We start from the raw sequence: 15,311 nt of genomic DNA, 5'->3' as shown, positions 1-15,311 counted from the left end.
GGATACATCTCTATGGATACTGTACGTCTCTATGGATACTATACATCTCTATGGATACTATACCTGTCTATGGATACATCTCTATGGATACTATACATCTCTATGGATACTATACATCTCTATGGATACATCTCTATACATCTCTATGGATACTATACATCTCTATGGATACTATACATCTCTATGGATACTATACATCTCTATGGATACTATACCTGTCTATGGATACATCTCTATGGATACTGTACGTCTCTATGGATACTATACATCTCTATGGATACTATACCTGTCTATGGATACATCTCTATGGATACTATACATCTCTATGGATACTATACATGTCTATGGATACATCTCTATGGATACTATACATCTCTATGGATACTATACATCTCTATGGATACTATACATCTCTATGGATACTATACCTGTCTATGGATACATCTCTATGGATACTATACATCTCTATGGATACTATACCTGTCTATGGATACTATACATCTCTATGGATACTATACATCTCTATGGATACTATACCTGTCTATGGATACATCTCTATGGATACTGTACATCTCTATGGATACTGTACATCTCTATGGATACTGTACATCTCTATGGATACTGTACATCTCAATGGATACTATACATCTCTATGTATACTATACATCTCTATGGATACTGTACATCTCTATGGATACTATACATCTCTATGGATACTATACATCTCTATGGATATTATACCTGTCTATGGATACATCTCTATGGATACCTCTCTATGGCTACTATACATCTCTGTGGATTTGCATGGACGCACACCACAGGAGGCTGGTGTCACCTTAAATGGGGAGCACGGGCTTTTATTAATGACTGGAGCGGAATCAGTGGAATGTTAGAAAATACATCAAACATGGTTTGACGCCATTCAATCAATCTGTTTCAGCCATTACTATGAGCTGTCCTCCCCTTCTCCACGTACATACACACTCTTTCTCTGTCTGCTTGTCTTACCATGGGTGTGTTGTCGTCAGGTAGTGAGCGGGGTGTGTAGGTGAACTCAGCGAATAAGGGATGAATCTCATCCACTGGCTCCAGCCCAGTTTCCAACAGCTGGGCCACTTCCTGCTCTGAAACCTACACACGCACACACACACACGCACACACATTACTGCTGCACTTGATGTCTGTGTGTGTGTTGGGGGAGGGGGGTAGTGTGTGTGTGTGTTTTACCTTCATGTGGTACATCATCATCTCGTTGGCCAGGTGGGATCTGAACTGAGCCTCATGGACCTTCTTATACAGAAGAGACTGAACACACAGGAGAGACAGTCAACAGTCAGTCAACCACATTATTATACAGGAGAGATCAGTCAGTCACCCACACTATTATACAGGAGAGACCAGTCAGTCAACCACATTAACATAAATGGGAGACCAGTCAGTCAACCACACTATTATACAGGAGAGATCAGTCAGTCAACCCCATTATTATACAGGAGAGACCAGTCAGTCAACCCCATTATTATACAGGAGAGACCAGTCAGTCAACCCCATTATTATACAGGAGAGACCAGTCAGTCAACCCCATTATTATACAGGAGAGACCAGTCAGTCACCCACACTATTATACAGGAGAGACCAGTCAGTCAACCCCATTATTATACAGAAGAGACTGAACACACAGGAGAGACAGTCAACAGTCAGTCAACCACATTATTATACAGGAGAGATCAGTCAGTCAACCCCATTATTATACAGAAGAGACCAGTCAGTCACCCACACTATTATACAGGAGAGACCAGTCAGTCACCCACACTATTATACAGGAGAGACCAGTCAGTCAACCCCATTATTATACAGAAGAGACTGAACACACAGGAGAGACAGTCAACAGTCAGTCAACCACATTATTATACAGGAGAGATCAGTCAGTCAACCCCATTATTATACAGAAGAGACTGAACACACAGGAGAGACAGTCAACAGTCAGTCAACCACATTATTATACAGGAGAGATCAGTCAGTCAACCCCATTATTATACAGGAGAGACCAGTCAGTCAACCCCATTATTATACAGGAGAGACCAGTCAGTCAACCCCATTATTATACAGGAGAGACCAGTCAGTCAACCCCATTATTATACAGAAGAGACTGAACACACAGGAGAGACAGTCAACAGTCAGTCAACCACATTATTATACAGGAGAGATCAGTCAGTCAACCCCATTATTATACAGAAGAGACCAGTCAGTCACCCACACTATTATACAGGAGAGACCAGTCAGTCACCCACACTATTATACAGGAGAGACCAGTCAGTCAACCCCATTATTATACAGAAGAGACTGAACACACAGGAGAGACAGTCAACAGTCAGTCAACCACATTATTATACAGGAGAGATCAGTCAGTCAACCCCATTATTATACAGAAGAGACTGAACACACAGGAGAGACAGTCAACAGTCAGTCAACCACATTATTATACAGGAGAGATCAGTCAGTCAACCCCATTATTATACAGGAGAGACCAGTCAGTCAACCCCATTATTATACAGGAGAGACCAGTCAGTCAACCCCATTATTATACAGGAGAGACCAGTCAGTCAACCCCATTATTATACAGGAGAGATCAGTCAGTTATACAACCAGTCATCACCCACACTATTATACAGGAGAGACCAGTCAGTCAACCCCATTATTATACAGGAGAGACCAGTCAGTCAGTCAACCCCATTATTATACAGAAGAGACTGAACACACAGGAGAGACAGTCAACAGTCAGTCAACCACATTATTATACAGGAGAGATCAGTCAGTCAACCCCATTATTATACAGGAGAGACCAGTCAGTCAACCCCATTATTATACAGAAGAGACTGAACACACAGGAGAGACAGTCAACAGTCAGTCAACCACATTATTATACAGGAGAGACCAGTCAGTCAACCACATTATTATACAGGAGAGACCAGTCAGTCAACCCCATTATTATACAGAAGAGACTGAACACACAGGAGAGACAGTCAACAGTCAGTCAACCACATTATTATACAGGAGAGACCAGTCAGTCAACCACATTATTATACAGGAAAGACCAGTCAGTCAACCAAGTCTGACCACAACTAAATCCACACCACATCAATAGGGCAATAACCATCAGTCTCTTATCCTACTGTTTTAAACACTCTGTGTGACTAGAATGTCAGAGATCAGCGGCTCTTGTGTAGCTTTGGGTAGTGTGTCTGACTCACGTGTGCTATGCTGATTCCACAGTAGATGGAGAAAGCAGTGGCCAGGTCCTCATCGAATCGGTTAAACCACGGTCCATTAGTCTTATTGACCAATTCAGCCACCCCAATCACCTCTGAAAGAGAGAGAGAGAGAGAGAGAGAGAGAAAGACATAGAGAGAGCGGGAGAGGGAGAAATGAGAGTGAGAAAGATTTCTGACCTGTTGCCACAAGAACATGTCAACCAGGGAAGAACAAACACAATTGTAAATACATGTATATAATCCATATTTACATTTATTTATTTCCCTTGTGTACCCTTAACCATATGTACATCTCTACAACACCATATATATACATACTATTGCATTTGTAATGTCTTTATTCCGAGTGTAATGTTTACTGTTCATTTTTATTGTTTATTTTACTTTTGTTTATTATCTACCTCACTTGCTTTGGCAACGTTAACAGATGTTTCCCATGTCAATAAAGCCGCTTGAATTGAATTGAATTGAATTGAATTGAATTGAATTGAGAGAGAGATATATATAGCTGTTAACAGGTGATGAGAAATGGAGCAGCATAGGTGATGCTGTGTATTGAATGGCTGTGTATGGAATTGTTAAGACCAGTAGTGTTAGTTTAGTTAACACCAGTAGTGGTAGTTTAGTTAACACCAGTAGTGTTAGTTTAGTTAACACCAGTAGTGGTAGTTTAGTTAACACCAGTAGTGGTAGTTTAGATGTTAACACCAGTAGTGGTAGTTTAGATGTTAACACCAGTAGTGGTAGTTTAGTTAACACCAGTAGTGGTAGTTTAGATGTTAACACCAGTAGTGGTAGTTTAGTTAACACCAGTAGTGTTAGTTTAGATGTTAACACCAGTAGTGGTAGTTTAGATGTTAACACCAGTATTGGTAGTTTAGTTAACACCAGTAGTGGTAGTTTAGATGTTAACACCAGTAGTGTTAGTTTAGATGTTAACACCAGTAGTGGTAGTTTAGATGTTAACACCAGTAGTGGTAGTTTAGATGTTAACACCAGTAGTGGTAGTTTAGATGTTAACACCAGTAGTGTTAGTTTAGATGTTAACACCAGTAGTGTTAGTTTAGATGTTAACACCAGTAGTGTTAGTTTAGATGTTAACACCAGTAGTGGTAGTTTAGATGTTAACACCAGTAGTGTTAGTTTAGTTAACACCAGTAGTGTTAGTTTAGATGTTAACACCAGTAGTGTTAGTTTAGATGTTAACACCAGTAGTGTTAGTTTAGATGTTAACACCAGTAGTGTTAGTTTAGTTAACACCAGTAGTGGTAGTTTAGTTAACACCAGTAGTGTTAGTTTAGATGTTAACACCAGTAGTGTTAGTTTAGATGTTAACACCAGTAGTGTTAGTTTAGATGTTAACACCAGTAGTGTTAGTTTAGATGTTAACACCAGTAGTGTTAGTTTAGATGTTAACACCAGTAGTGTTAGTTTAGATGTTAACACCAGTAGTGTTAGTTTAGATGTTAACACCAGTAGTGGTAGTTTAGTTAACACCAGTAGTGGTAGTTTAGATGTTAACACCAGTAGTGGTAGTTTAGATGTTAACACCAGTAGTGGTAGTTTAGTTAACACCAGTAGTGGTAGTTTAGATGTTAACACCAGTAGTGTTAGTTTAGATGTTAACACCAGTAGTGTTAGTTTAGATGTTAACACCAGTAGTGGTAGTTTAGATGTTAACACCAGTAGTGGTAGTTTAGATGTTAACACCAGTAGTGTTAGTTTAGTTAACACCAGTAGTGTTAGTTTAGATGTTAACACCAGTAGTGGTAGTTTAGATGTTAACACCAGTAGTGTTAGTTTAGATGTTAACACCAGTAGTGTTAGTTTAGTTAACACCAGTAGTGTTAGTTTAGATGTTAACACCAGTAGTGTTAGTTTAGATGTTAACACCAGTAGTGTTAGTTTAGATGTTAACACCAGTAGTGGTAGTTTAGTTAACACCAGTAGTGTTAGTTTAGATGTTAACACCAGTAGTGTTAGTTTAGATGTTAACACCAGTAGTGTTAGTTTAGATGTTAACACCAGTAGTGGTAGTTTAGATGTTAACACCAGTAGTGGTAGTTTAGATGTTAACACCAGTAGTGGTAGTTTAGATGTTAACACCAGTAGTGGTAGTTTAGATGTTAACACCAGTAGTGGTAGTTTAGATGTTAACACCAGTAGTGGTAGTTTAGATGTTAACACCAGTAGTGTTAGTTTAGATGTTAACACCAGTAGTGTTAGTTTAGATGTTAACACCAGTAGTGTTAGTTTAGATGTTAACACCAGTAGTGGTAGTTTAGATGTTAACACCAGTAGTGTTAGTTTAGATGTTAACACCAGTAGTGTTAGTTTAGATGTTAACACCAGTAGTGGTAGTTTAGATGTTAACACCAGTAGTGGTAGTTTAGATGTTAACACCAGTAGTGTTAGTTTAGATGTTAACACCAGTAGTGGTAGTTTAGATGTTAACACCAGTAGTGGTAGTTTAGATGTTAACACCAGTAGTGTTAGTTTAGATGTTAACACCAGTAGTGTTAGTTTAGATGTTAACACCAGTAGTGGTAGTTTAGTTAACATCAGTAGTGGTAGTTTAGATGTTAACACCAGTAGTGGTAGTTTAGATGTTAACACCAGTAGTGTTAGTTTAGATGTTAACACCAGTAGTGTTAGTTTAGATGTTAACACCAGTAGTGTTAGTTTAGATGTTAACACCAGTAGTGTTAGTTTAGATGTTAACACCAGTAGTGTTAGTTTAGATGTTAACACCAGTAGTGTTAGTTTAGATGTTAACACCAGTAGTGGTAGTTTAGATGTTAACACCAGTAGTGTTAGTTTAGTTAACACCAGTAGTGTTAGTTTAGATGTTAACACCAGTAGTGTTAGTTTAGATGTTAACACCAGTAGTATTAGTTTAGATGTTAACACCAGTAGTGGTAGTTTAGATGTTAACACCAGTAGTGGTAGTTTAGATGTTAACACCAGTAGTGGTAGTTTAGATGTTAACACCAGTAGTGTTAGTTTAGATGTTAACACCAGTAGTGGTAGTTTAGATGTTAACACCAGTAGTGTTAGTTTAGTTAACACCAGTAGTGGTAGTTTAGATGTTAACACCAGTAGTGTTAGTTTAGATGTTAACACCAGTAGTGTTAGTTTAGATGTTAACACCAGTAGTGGTAGTTTAGATGTTAACACCAGTAGTGGTAGTTTAGATGTTAACACCAGTAGTGTTAGTTTAGATGTTAACACCAGTAGTGTTAGTTTAGATGTTAACACCAGTAGTGTTAGTTTAGTTAACACCAGTAGTGTTAGTTTAGATGTTAACACCAGTAGTGGTAGTTTAGTTGTTAACACCAGTAGTGTTAGTTTAGATGTTAACACCAGTAGTGGTAGTTTAGATGTTAACACCAGTAGTGTTAGTTTAGTTGTTAACACCAGTAGTGTTAGTTTAGATGTTAACACCAGTAGTGGTAGTTTAGATGTTAACACCAGTAGTGGTAGTTTAGTTGTTAACACCAGTAGTGGTAGTTTAGATGTTAACACCAGTAGTGGTAGTTTAGATGTTAACACCAGTAGTGGTAGTTTAGATGTTAACACCAGTAGTGTTAGTTTAGATGTTAACACCAGTAGTGGTAGTTTAGATGTTAACACCAGTAGTGTTAGTTTAGTTAACACCAGTAGTGTTAGTTTAGATGTTAACACCAGTAGTGTTAGTTTAGATGTTAACACCAGTAGTGTTAGTTTAGATGTTAACACCAGTAGTGGTAGTTTAGATGTTAACACCAGTAGTGGTAGTTTAGTTGTTAACACCAGTAGTGGTAGTTTAGATGTTAACACCAGTAGTGGTAGTTTAGATGTTAACACCAGTAGTGTTAGTTTAGTTAACACCAGTAGTGTTAGTTTAGATGTTAACACCAGTAGTGGTAGTTTAGTTGTTAACACCAGTAGTGGTAGTTTAGATGTTAACACCAGTAGTGGTAGTTTAGATGTTAACACCAGTAGTGTTAGTTTAGATGTTAACACCAGTAGTGTTAGTTTAGATGTTAACACCAGTAGTGTTAGTTTAGATGTTAACACCAGTAGTGGTAGTTTAGATGTTAACACCAGTAGTGGTAGTTTAGATGTTAACACCAGTAGTGTTAGTTTAGATTAACACCAGTAGTGTTAGTTTAGATGTTAACACCAGTAGTGGTAGTTTAGATGTTAACACCAGTAGTGGTAGTTTAGTGTTAACACCAGTAGTGGTAGTTTAGATGTTAACACCAGTAGTGGTAGTTTAGATGTTAACACCAGTAGTGTTAGTTTAGTTATGTTAGATGTTAACACCAGTAGTATTAGTTTAGATGTTAACACCAGTAGTGGTAGTTTAGATGTTAACACCAGTAGTGGTAGTTTAGATGTTAACACCAGTAGTGTTAGTTTAGATGTTAACACCAGTAGTGTTAGTTTAGATGTTAACACCAGTAGTGGTAGTTTAGATGTTAACACCAGTAGTGTTAGTTTAGATGTTAACACCAGTAGTGTTAGTTTAGATGTTAACACCAGTAGTGTTAGTTTAGATGTTAACACCAGTAGTGTTAGTTTAGATGTTAACACCAGTAGTGGTAGTTTAGTTAACACCAGTAGTGGTAGTTTAGATGTTAACACCAGTAGTGTTAGTTTAGATGTTAACACCAGTAGTGTTAGTTTAGATGTTAACACCAGTAGTATTAGTTTAGTTCTCACCGTTGTTCTCGTCCTTGATGGGGAAGCAGAGGATGTTCCGTGTTCTAAACCCGGTGCTGTCGTCCACTCCTCGGTAGAACAGAGGGTGGGAGTACGCATCCTTAATGTTCAGGATCTGCCCAGTCATAGCTACGTGACCCGCTATGCCTTGGTCCGCAGGGATACGGAACTCCTTCTGCACACACAGACTATCTTTAGAATCTTCTTCGTCGTCGTTATCGGCATCATCATCATTGTAATCTTTGTAATTGTCAAACAGAGAAGTTCTATACATGTGTTCTACCTCATCATCACTGACCACACCCCCATCAAACACCTTGGCAACCAGCTCATGGCTAACTTGATCCAGTAGGAACACAGAACAACTATAGACAGAGAGAGAGAATAAGTATTCTATTTTCCTCCGCATGAGTTATTCTGGAAAGCATGTTAGCTGGTTTAGGTTGTTTTTACATCAAGAACTCACATCTCTGCATCACTGAGGTTCCTGGCCTCAACTATAATCTCTTGCAACAGCACAGACACATCATCTACAGAGAGAGCGAGAGAGAGGGGGAGAGAGAGAGAGAGAGAGAGAGAGAGGGGGGAGAGAGAGAGAGAGGGAGAGAGGGGGAGAGAGAGAGCACACACAACAGGCTGATCTACCACATGTAGGGTTGTATTATCAGTCTGTAGGGATTCGATCTGAGCCAGAGGAGTCAAGAGAAAAGGAGGAGACAAGAGGAGACTGGAGAAGCGAATAAAATAGTAGAGAAGAGAGAAGAAAATAGTGAAAAGAACAGAGATGAGATGAGATGAAGAGGAGAGGAGAGGGAAGGGAAGAAGTGCAGAGAAGGGAGGGTAACTCACCCAGATGTGTGAAGAGATTCTTGGCCACCTGTAACAGTGCCTGACACTCCACTTTGAGTTTCTGTTCTTTCTGGAAGGCCAGTGTGGAGGTGAGGACAGTGGAGGTGTAACAGAAGCAGTGCTGGATCGTTTGTTCATCCACCTCTGTGTGTCTGCACAGAGAGAACACATTTGTATCAAAAATTAAACATTGAATTCCAAAGTGGAGAAAAGTTGACTGATCATTAGAATAATATGTGTTTAAACTGGCCAGAGGGATACTGAAATGCCTCAGCTGTTACAATAACATCAGTTACACAACTCTGCCTGCAGATGGCAACACCTCACCACTCTGATCACTATAGAGGATAGACAAGCATAACGTCAATAATAGGGAAAAACTGTGGTCATTCTAGACTAGAGAACTTGATTATGAAGGATTTATTTTTCAGGTCAGGTCACATAATCAAGAAAAACGATTCCCTCATCCCTCAATCACCAGTCTAGAGAAACTCAACCTCTGAGTCTGGGCTGTTTCTGACAGTAGCCTGGCGCTAGACCCTGATTGGCTTGTTGGCACAAAAATCAGTAGGCTATCTGGAATGCAGATTCCTCTAAGCCTGGAAGCATCAGATATCTGTCTGGCAGAACAAACGGCATGTGATAGGAGGATAGAAACGGGAAGGGGACGAGAGAGGGACCGGGTGGAATGAGAGACAGATGGAGAGAGTGTAATAGAGGTGGAAAGGGACAAGTGTGATTGATAGAGATATTTAGAGGAAAGTGGAGTAGAGTGGGGGCTGTTGACTGACAACTGAGGTGAAAGATGGAGGGAGGGAGGGACAGAGGGAGGGGCAGAGGGAGGGACAGAGGGAGGGAGGGAGGGATGGAGGGACAGAGGGAGGGAGGGAGGGATGGAGGGGCAGAGGGAGGGGCAGAGGGATGGAGGGAGGTAGGGATGGAGGGACAGAGGGAGGGAGGGATGGAGGGGCAGAGGGAGGGGCAGAGGGAGGGAGGGAGGGGCAGAGGGAGGGAGGGAGGGATGGAGGGGCAGAGGGAGGGGCAGAGGGAGGGAGGGAGGGATGGAGGGCCAGAGGGAGGGAGGGAGGGATGGAGGGGCAGAGGGAGGGAGGGATGGAGGGACAGAGGGAGGGAGGGAGGGGCAGAGGGAGGGAGGGATGGAGGGATAGAGGGAGGGAGGAGGGAGGGAGGGATGGAGGGACAGAGGGAGGGACAGAGGGAGTGAGGGATGGAGGGACAGAGGGAGGGACAGAGAGAGGGAGGGATGGAGGGGCAGAGGGAGGGAGGGATGGAGGGACAGAGGGAGGGAGGGAGGGGCAGAGGGAGGGAGGGAGGGGCAGAGGGAGGGAGGGGCAGAGGGAGGGAGGGAGGGGCAGAGGGAGGGAGGGATGGAGGGACAGAGGGAGGGAGGGAGGGATGGAGGGACAGAGGGAGGGAGGGAGGGATGGAGGGACAGAGGAGGGAGGGAGGGAGGGATGGAGGGACAGAGGGAGGGAGGGACAGAGGGAGGGACAGAGGAGGGAGGGATGGAGGGGCAGAGGGAGGGAGGGATGGAGGGACAGAGGGAGGGACAGAGGGAGGGGCAGAGGGAGGGAGGGATGGAGGGACAGAGGGAGGGACAGAGGGATGGAGGGACAGAGAGAGGGAGGGATGGAGGGGCAGAGAGAGGGAGGGATGGAGGGGCAGAGGGAGGGAGGGATGGAGGGACAGAGGGAGGGACAGAGGGAGGGACAGAGGGAGGGAGGGATGGAGGGGCAGAGGGAGGGAGGGAGGGAGGGAGGGGCAGAGGGAGGGAGGGAGGGAGGGGCAGAGGGAGGGAGGGATGGAGGGACAGAGGGAGGGAGGGAGGGTTGGAGGGACAGAGAGAGGGCAGAGGGAGTGAGGGATGGCCGGACAGAGGGAGGGAGAGATGGAGGGGGGTGGAAAAACGGACTCTGAATTAAAGATTAAATTCATGGTAAATAGTGCTGTTGGATTTGTACTGTCTCCATTCTCTCCTACTAACCAGGGACGGATTCAGACCTGGGACATCAGGTGAGTGAACCCGCCAAGCCAATAAGCAACTTTAAGAAATCAATGAACTAGCATCAGTATTTCAGCCCTCGTGGGGTTAATGATTAGCCCCACCCTACAACACCAACATCATCCAGGGATGGGAGGCAGGTGGGAGAGAGGAATCAGAGGAAGATACAGATGATGAGAGAGGGATGATGAGAGAGAGGATGGGTGAGTGGGATGATTAGAGAGAGGGATGATGAGAGGGAGGATGACAGAGAAGGATGATGAGAGAGATGATGGGTGAGTGGGATGATTAGAGAGAGGGATGATGACAGAGAAGGACGATGAGAGAGATGATGGGTGAGTGGGATGATTAGAGAGAGGGATGATGAGAGGGAGGATGACAGAGAAGGATGATGAGAGGGAGGATGACAGAGAAGGATGATGAGAGGGAGGATGACAGAGAAGGATGATGAGAGGGAGGATGACAGAGAGGGATGATGAGAGAGATGATGGGAGAGTGGGATGATAAGACGGAGGATGACAGAGAAGGATAATGAGAGGGAGGATGAAAGAAGGATGATGAGAGGGAGGATGACAGAGAAGGAGGATGACAGAGAAGGATGATGAGAGAGGGATGATGAGAGAGAGGGATGATGAGAGGGAGGATGAAAGAGAAGGATGATGAGAGAGAAATAGAGGATGATTGGAAAGAAGGATAGGAAAAAGGAGTAAGTTATACTGGAAATAGCAGAAATAAGAGGATAAACTCATCTGCTACACAGTTCACTAATAATCCCCTACATATCCAGTCTGTCAGTGTTACTATGGAGACTGTATTCAGCCCTATCATTAGCCCCCACTGAGGATACTATGGGATGTCTTCCTCTCAGATTCTAGCCAAGATCCTGTCACTGTGTGTGTGTGTGAGAGTGTGTGTGTGTGTGTGTGTGTGTGTGTGTGTGTGTGTGTGTGTGTGTGTGTGTGTGTGTGTGTGTGTGTGTGTGTGTGTGTGTGTGTGTGTGTGTGTGTGTGTGTGTGTGTGTGTGTGTGTGTGTGTGTGTGTGAGTGTGTGTGTGTGTGTGTGTGTGTGTGAGAGAATGTGTGTGTGTGTGTGTGTGAGAGAATGTGTGTGTGTGTGTGTGAGAGAATGTGTGTGTGTGTGTGTGTGTGTGAGAGAATGTGTGTGTGTGTGTGTGTGTTTAGGGGTAATAACTCTTTGAAAAGAAGAGATGAGTGGCTTTAATCTCCAGCCACTATAATATGATTAGAAATGTATAACTAACAGAGAAAGAGAGGCAGGAACAGACAGGAAGAGGCAGGAACAGACAGGAAGAGGCAGGAACAGACAGGAAGAGGCAGGAACAGACAGGAAGAGGCAGGAACAGACAGGAAGAGGCAGGAACAGACAGGAAGAGGCAGGAACAGACAGGAAGAGGCAGGAACAGACAGGAAGAGGCAGGAACAGACAGGAACAGACAGGAAGAGGCAGGAACAGACAGGAAGAGGCAGGAACAGACAGGAAGAGGCAGGAACAGACGGGAAGAGGCAGGAACAGACGGGAAGAGGCAGGAAGAGGCAGGAATAGACAGGAAGAGGCAGGAACAGACAGGCAGAGGCAGGAACAGACAGGAAGAGGCAGGAACAGACAGGAAGAGGCGGGAAGAGGCAGGAACGGACGGGAAGAGGCAGGAACGGACGGGAAGAGGCAGGAACGGACGGGAAGAGGCAGGAAGAGGCGGGAACGGACAGGAAGAGGCGGGAACGGACAGGAAGAGGCGGGAACGGACAGGAAGAGGCGGGAAGAGGCAGGAACAGACGGGAAGAGGCAGGAACAGACGGGAAGAGGCAGGAACGGACGGGAAGAGGCAGGAACGGACGGGAAGAGGCAGGAACAGACGGGAAGAGGCAGGAACAGACAGGAAGAGGCAGGAACAGACGGGAAGAGGCAGGAACAGACAGGAACAGACAGGAAGAGGCAGGAACAGACAGGAAGAGGCAGGAACAGACAGGAAGAGGCAGGAACAGACAGGAAGAGGCAGGAACAGACAGGAAGAGGCAGGAACAGACGGGAAGAGGCAGGAACAGACAGGAACAGACAGGAAGAGGCAGGAACAGACGGGAAGAGGCAGGAACAGACAGGAAGAGGCAGGAACAGACAGGAAGAGGCAGGAACAGACAGGAACAGACAGGAAGAGGCAGGAACAGACGGGAAGAGGCAGGAACAGACAGGAACAGACAGGAACAGACGGGAAGAGGCAGGAACAGACAGGAAGAGGCAGGAACAGACAGGAAGAGGCAGGAACAGACAGGAAGAGGCAGGAACAGACAGGAACAGACAGGAAGATGCAGGAACAGACAGGAACAGACAGGAAGAGGCAGGAACAGACAGGAACAGACAGGAAGAGGCAGGAACAGACGGGAAGAGGCAGGAACAGACAGGAACAGACAGGAACAGACGGGAAGAGGCAGGAACAGACAGGAAAGGCAGGAACAGACAGGAAGAGGCAGGAACAGACAGGAAGAGGCAGGAACAGACAGGAAGAGGCAGGAAGAGGCAGGAACAGACAGGAAGAGGCAGGAAAAGACAGGAAGAGGCAGGAACAGACAGGAAGAGGCGGGAAGAGGCAGGAACAGACGGGAAGAGGCAGGAACAGACAGGAAGAGGCAGGAACAGACAGGAAGAGGCAGGAACAGACAGGAAGAGGCAGGAACGGACAGGAAGAGGCAGGAAGAGACAGGAACGGACAGGAAGAGGCAGGAACAGACAGGAAGAGGCGGGAACGGACAGGAAGAGGCGGGAAGAGGCAGGAACAGACGGGAAGAGGCAGGAACAGACGGGAAGAGGCAGGAACGGACGGGAAGAGGCAGGAACGACGGGAAGAGGCAGGAACAGACGGGAAGAGGCAGGAACGGACAGGAAGAGGCAGGAACAGACGGGAAGAGGCAGGAACAGACAGGAACAGACAGGAAGAGGCAGGAACAGACAGGAAGAGGCAGGAACAGACAGGAAGAGGCAGGAACAGACAGGAAGAGGCAGGAACAGACAGGAAGAGGCAGGAACAGGACGGAAGAGGCAGGAACAGACAGGAACAGACAGGAAGAGGCAGGAACAGACGGGAAGAGGCAGGAACAGACAGGAAGAGGCAGGAACAGACAGGAAGAGGCAGGAACAGACAGGAACAGACAGGAAGAGGCAGGAACAGACGGGAAGAGGCAGGAACAGACAGGAACAGACAGGAACAGACGGGAAGAGGCAGGAACAGACAGGAAGAGGCAGGAACAGACAGGAAGAGGCAGGAACAGACAGGAAGAGGCAGGAACAGACAGGAACAGACAGGAAGATGCAGGAACAGACAGGAACAGACAGGAAGAGGCAGGAACAGACAGGAACAGACAGGAAGAGGCAGGAACAGACGGGAAGAGGCAGGAACAGACAGGAACAGACAGGAACAGACGGGAAGAGGCAGGAACAGACAGGAAGAGGCAGGAACAGACAGGAAGAGGCAGGAACAGACAGGAAGAGGCAGGAACAGACAGGAAGAGGCAGGAAGAGGCAGGAACAGACGGGAAGAGGCAGGAAAAGACAGGAAGAGGCAGGAACAGACGGGAAGAGGCGGGAAGAGGCAGGAACGGACGGGAAGAGGCAGGAACGGACGGGAAGAGGCAGGAACGGACGGGAAGAGGCAGGAACGGACGGGAAGAGGCAGGAACGGACAGGAAGAGGCAGGAACAGACAGGAACAGACAGGAAGATGCAGGAACAGACAGGAACAGACAGGAAGAGGCAGGAACAGACAGGAACAGACAGGAAGAGGCAGGAACAGACGGGAAGAGGCAGGAACAGACAGGAACAGACAGGAACAGACGGGAAGAGGCAGGAACAGACAGGAAGAGGCAGGAACAGACAGGAAGAGGCAGGAACAGACAGGAAGAGGCAGGAACAGACAGGAAGAGGCAGGAAGAGGCAGGAACAGACGGGAAGAGGCAGGAAAAGACAGGAAGAGGCAGGAACAGACGGGAAGAGGCGGGAAGAGGCAGGAACGGACGGGAAGAGGTGGGAACGGACAGGAAGAGGCGGGAACGGACAGGAAGAGGTGGGAACAGACAGGAAGAGGCGGGAACGGACAGGAAGAGGTGGGAACGGACAGGAAGAGGTGGGAACGGACAGGAAGAGGCGGGAACGGACAGGAAGAGGCAGGAACAGACAGGAAGAGGCAGGAACAGACAGGAACAGACAGGAAGAGGCAGGAACAGACAGGAAGAGGCAGGAACAGACAGGAAGAGGCAGGAACAGACGGGAAGAGGCAGGAACAGACGGGAAGAGGCAGGAACAGACAGGAACAGACAGGAACAGACAGGAAGAGGCAGGAACAGACAGGAAGAGGCAGGAACAGACAGGAACAGACAGGAAGAGGCAGGAACAGACAGGAAGAGGCAGGAACAGACAGGAAGAGGCAGGAACAGACGGGAAGAGGCAGGAACA

At 45.7% G+C, this 15,311-nt stretch overlaps 1 protein-coding gene across 1 annotated transcript in view; it reads right to left on the bottom strand.

The window, feature by feature from the left end:
* LOC124006382 (cGMP-dependent 3',5'-cyclic phosphodiesterase-like) overlaps nt 1-15,311 on the bottom strand; it is a 199,025-nt gene that overhangs the window by 24,059 nt on the left and 159,655 nt on the right. The window contains exons 14-20 of the mRNA XM_046316372.1: nt 8,829-8,980; nt 8,446-8,509; nt 8,263-8,344; nt 7,980-8,154; nt 3,252-3,364; nt 1,228-1,305; nt 1,009-1,131 (exon numbers count right to left, since the gene is read on the bottom strand). Of these exons, the coding sequence (XP_046172328.1) occupies nt 1,009-1,131; nt 1,228-1,305; nt 3,252-3,364; nt 7,980-8,154; nt 8,263-8,344; nt 8,446-8,509; nt 8,829-8,980 (787 nt within the window). The remainder of the gene's footprint in view (nt 1-1,008; nt 1,132-1,227; nt 1,306-3,251; nt 3,365-7,979; nt 8,155-8,262; nt 8,345-8,445; nt 8,510-8,828; nt 8,981-15,311) is intronic.

The sequence above is a fragment of the Oncorhynchus gorbuscha genome, linkage group LG19, assembly GCF_021184085.1.
Source record: "Oncorhynchus gorbuscha isolate QuinsamMale2020 ecotype Even-year linkage group LG19, OgorEven_v1.0, whole genome shotgun sequence".
NCBI lineage: Eukaryota > Metazoa > Chordata > Actinopteri > Salmoniformes > Salmonidae > Oncorhynchus > Oncorhynchus gorbuscha.
This window is presented reverse-complemented; position numbering and strand designations above follow the sequence as displayed.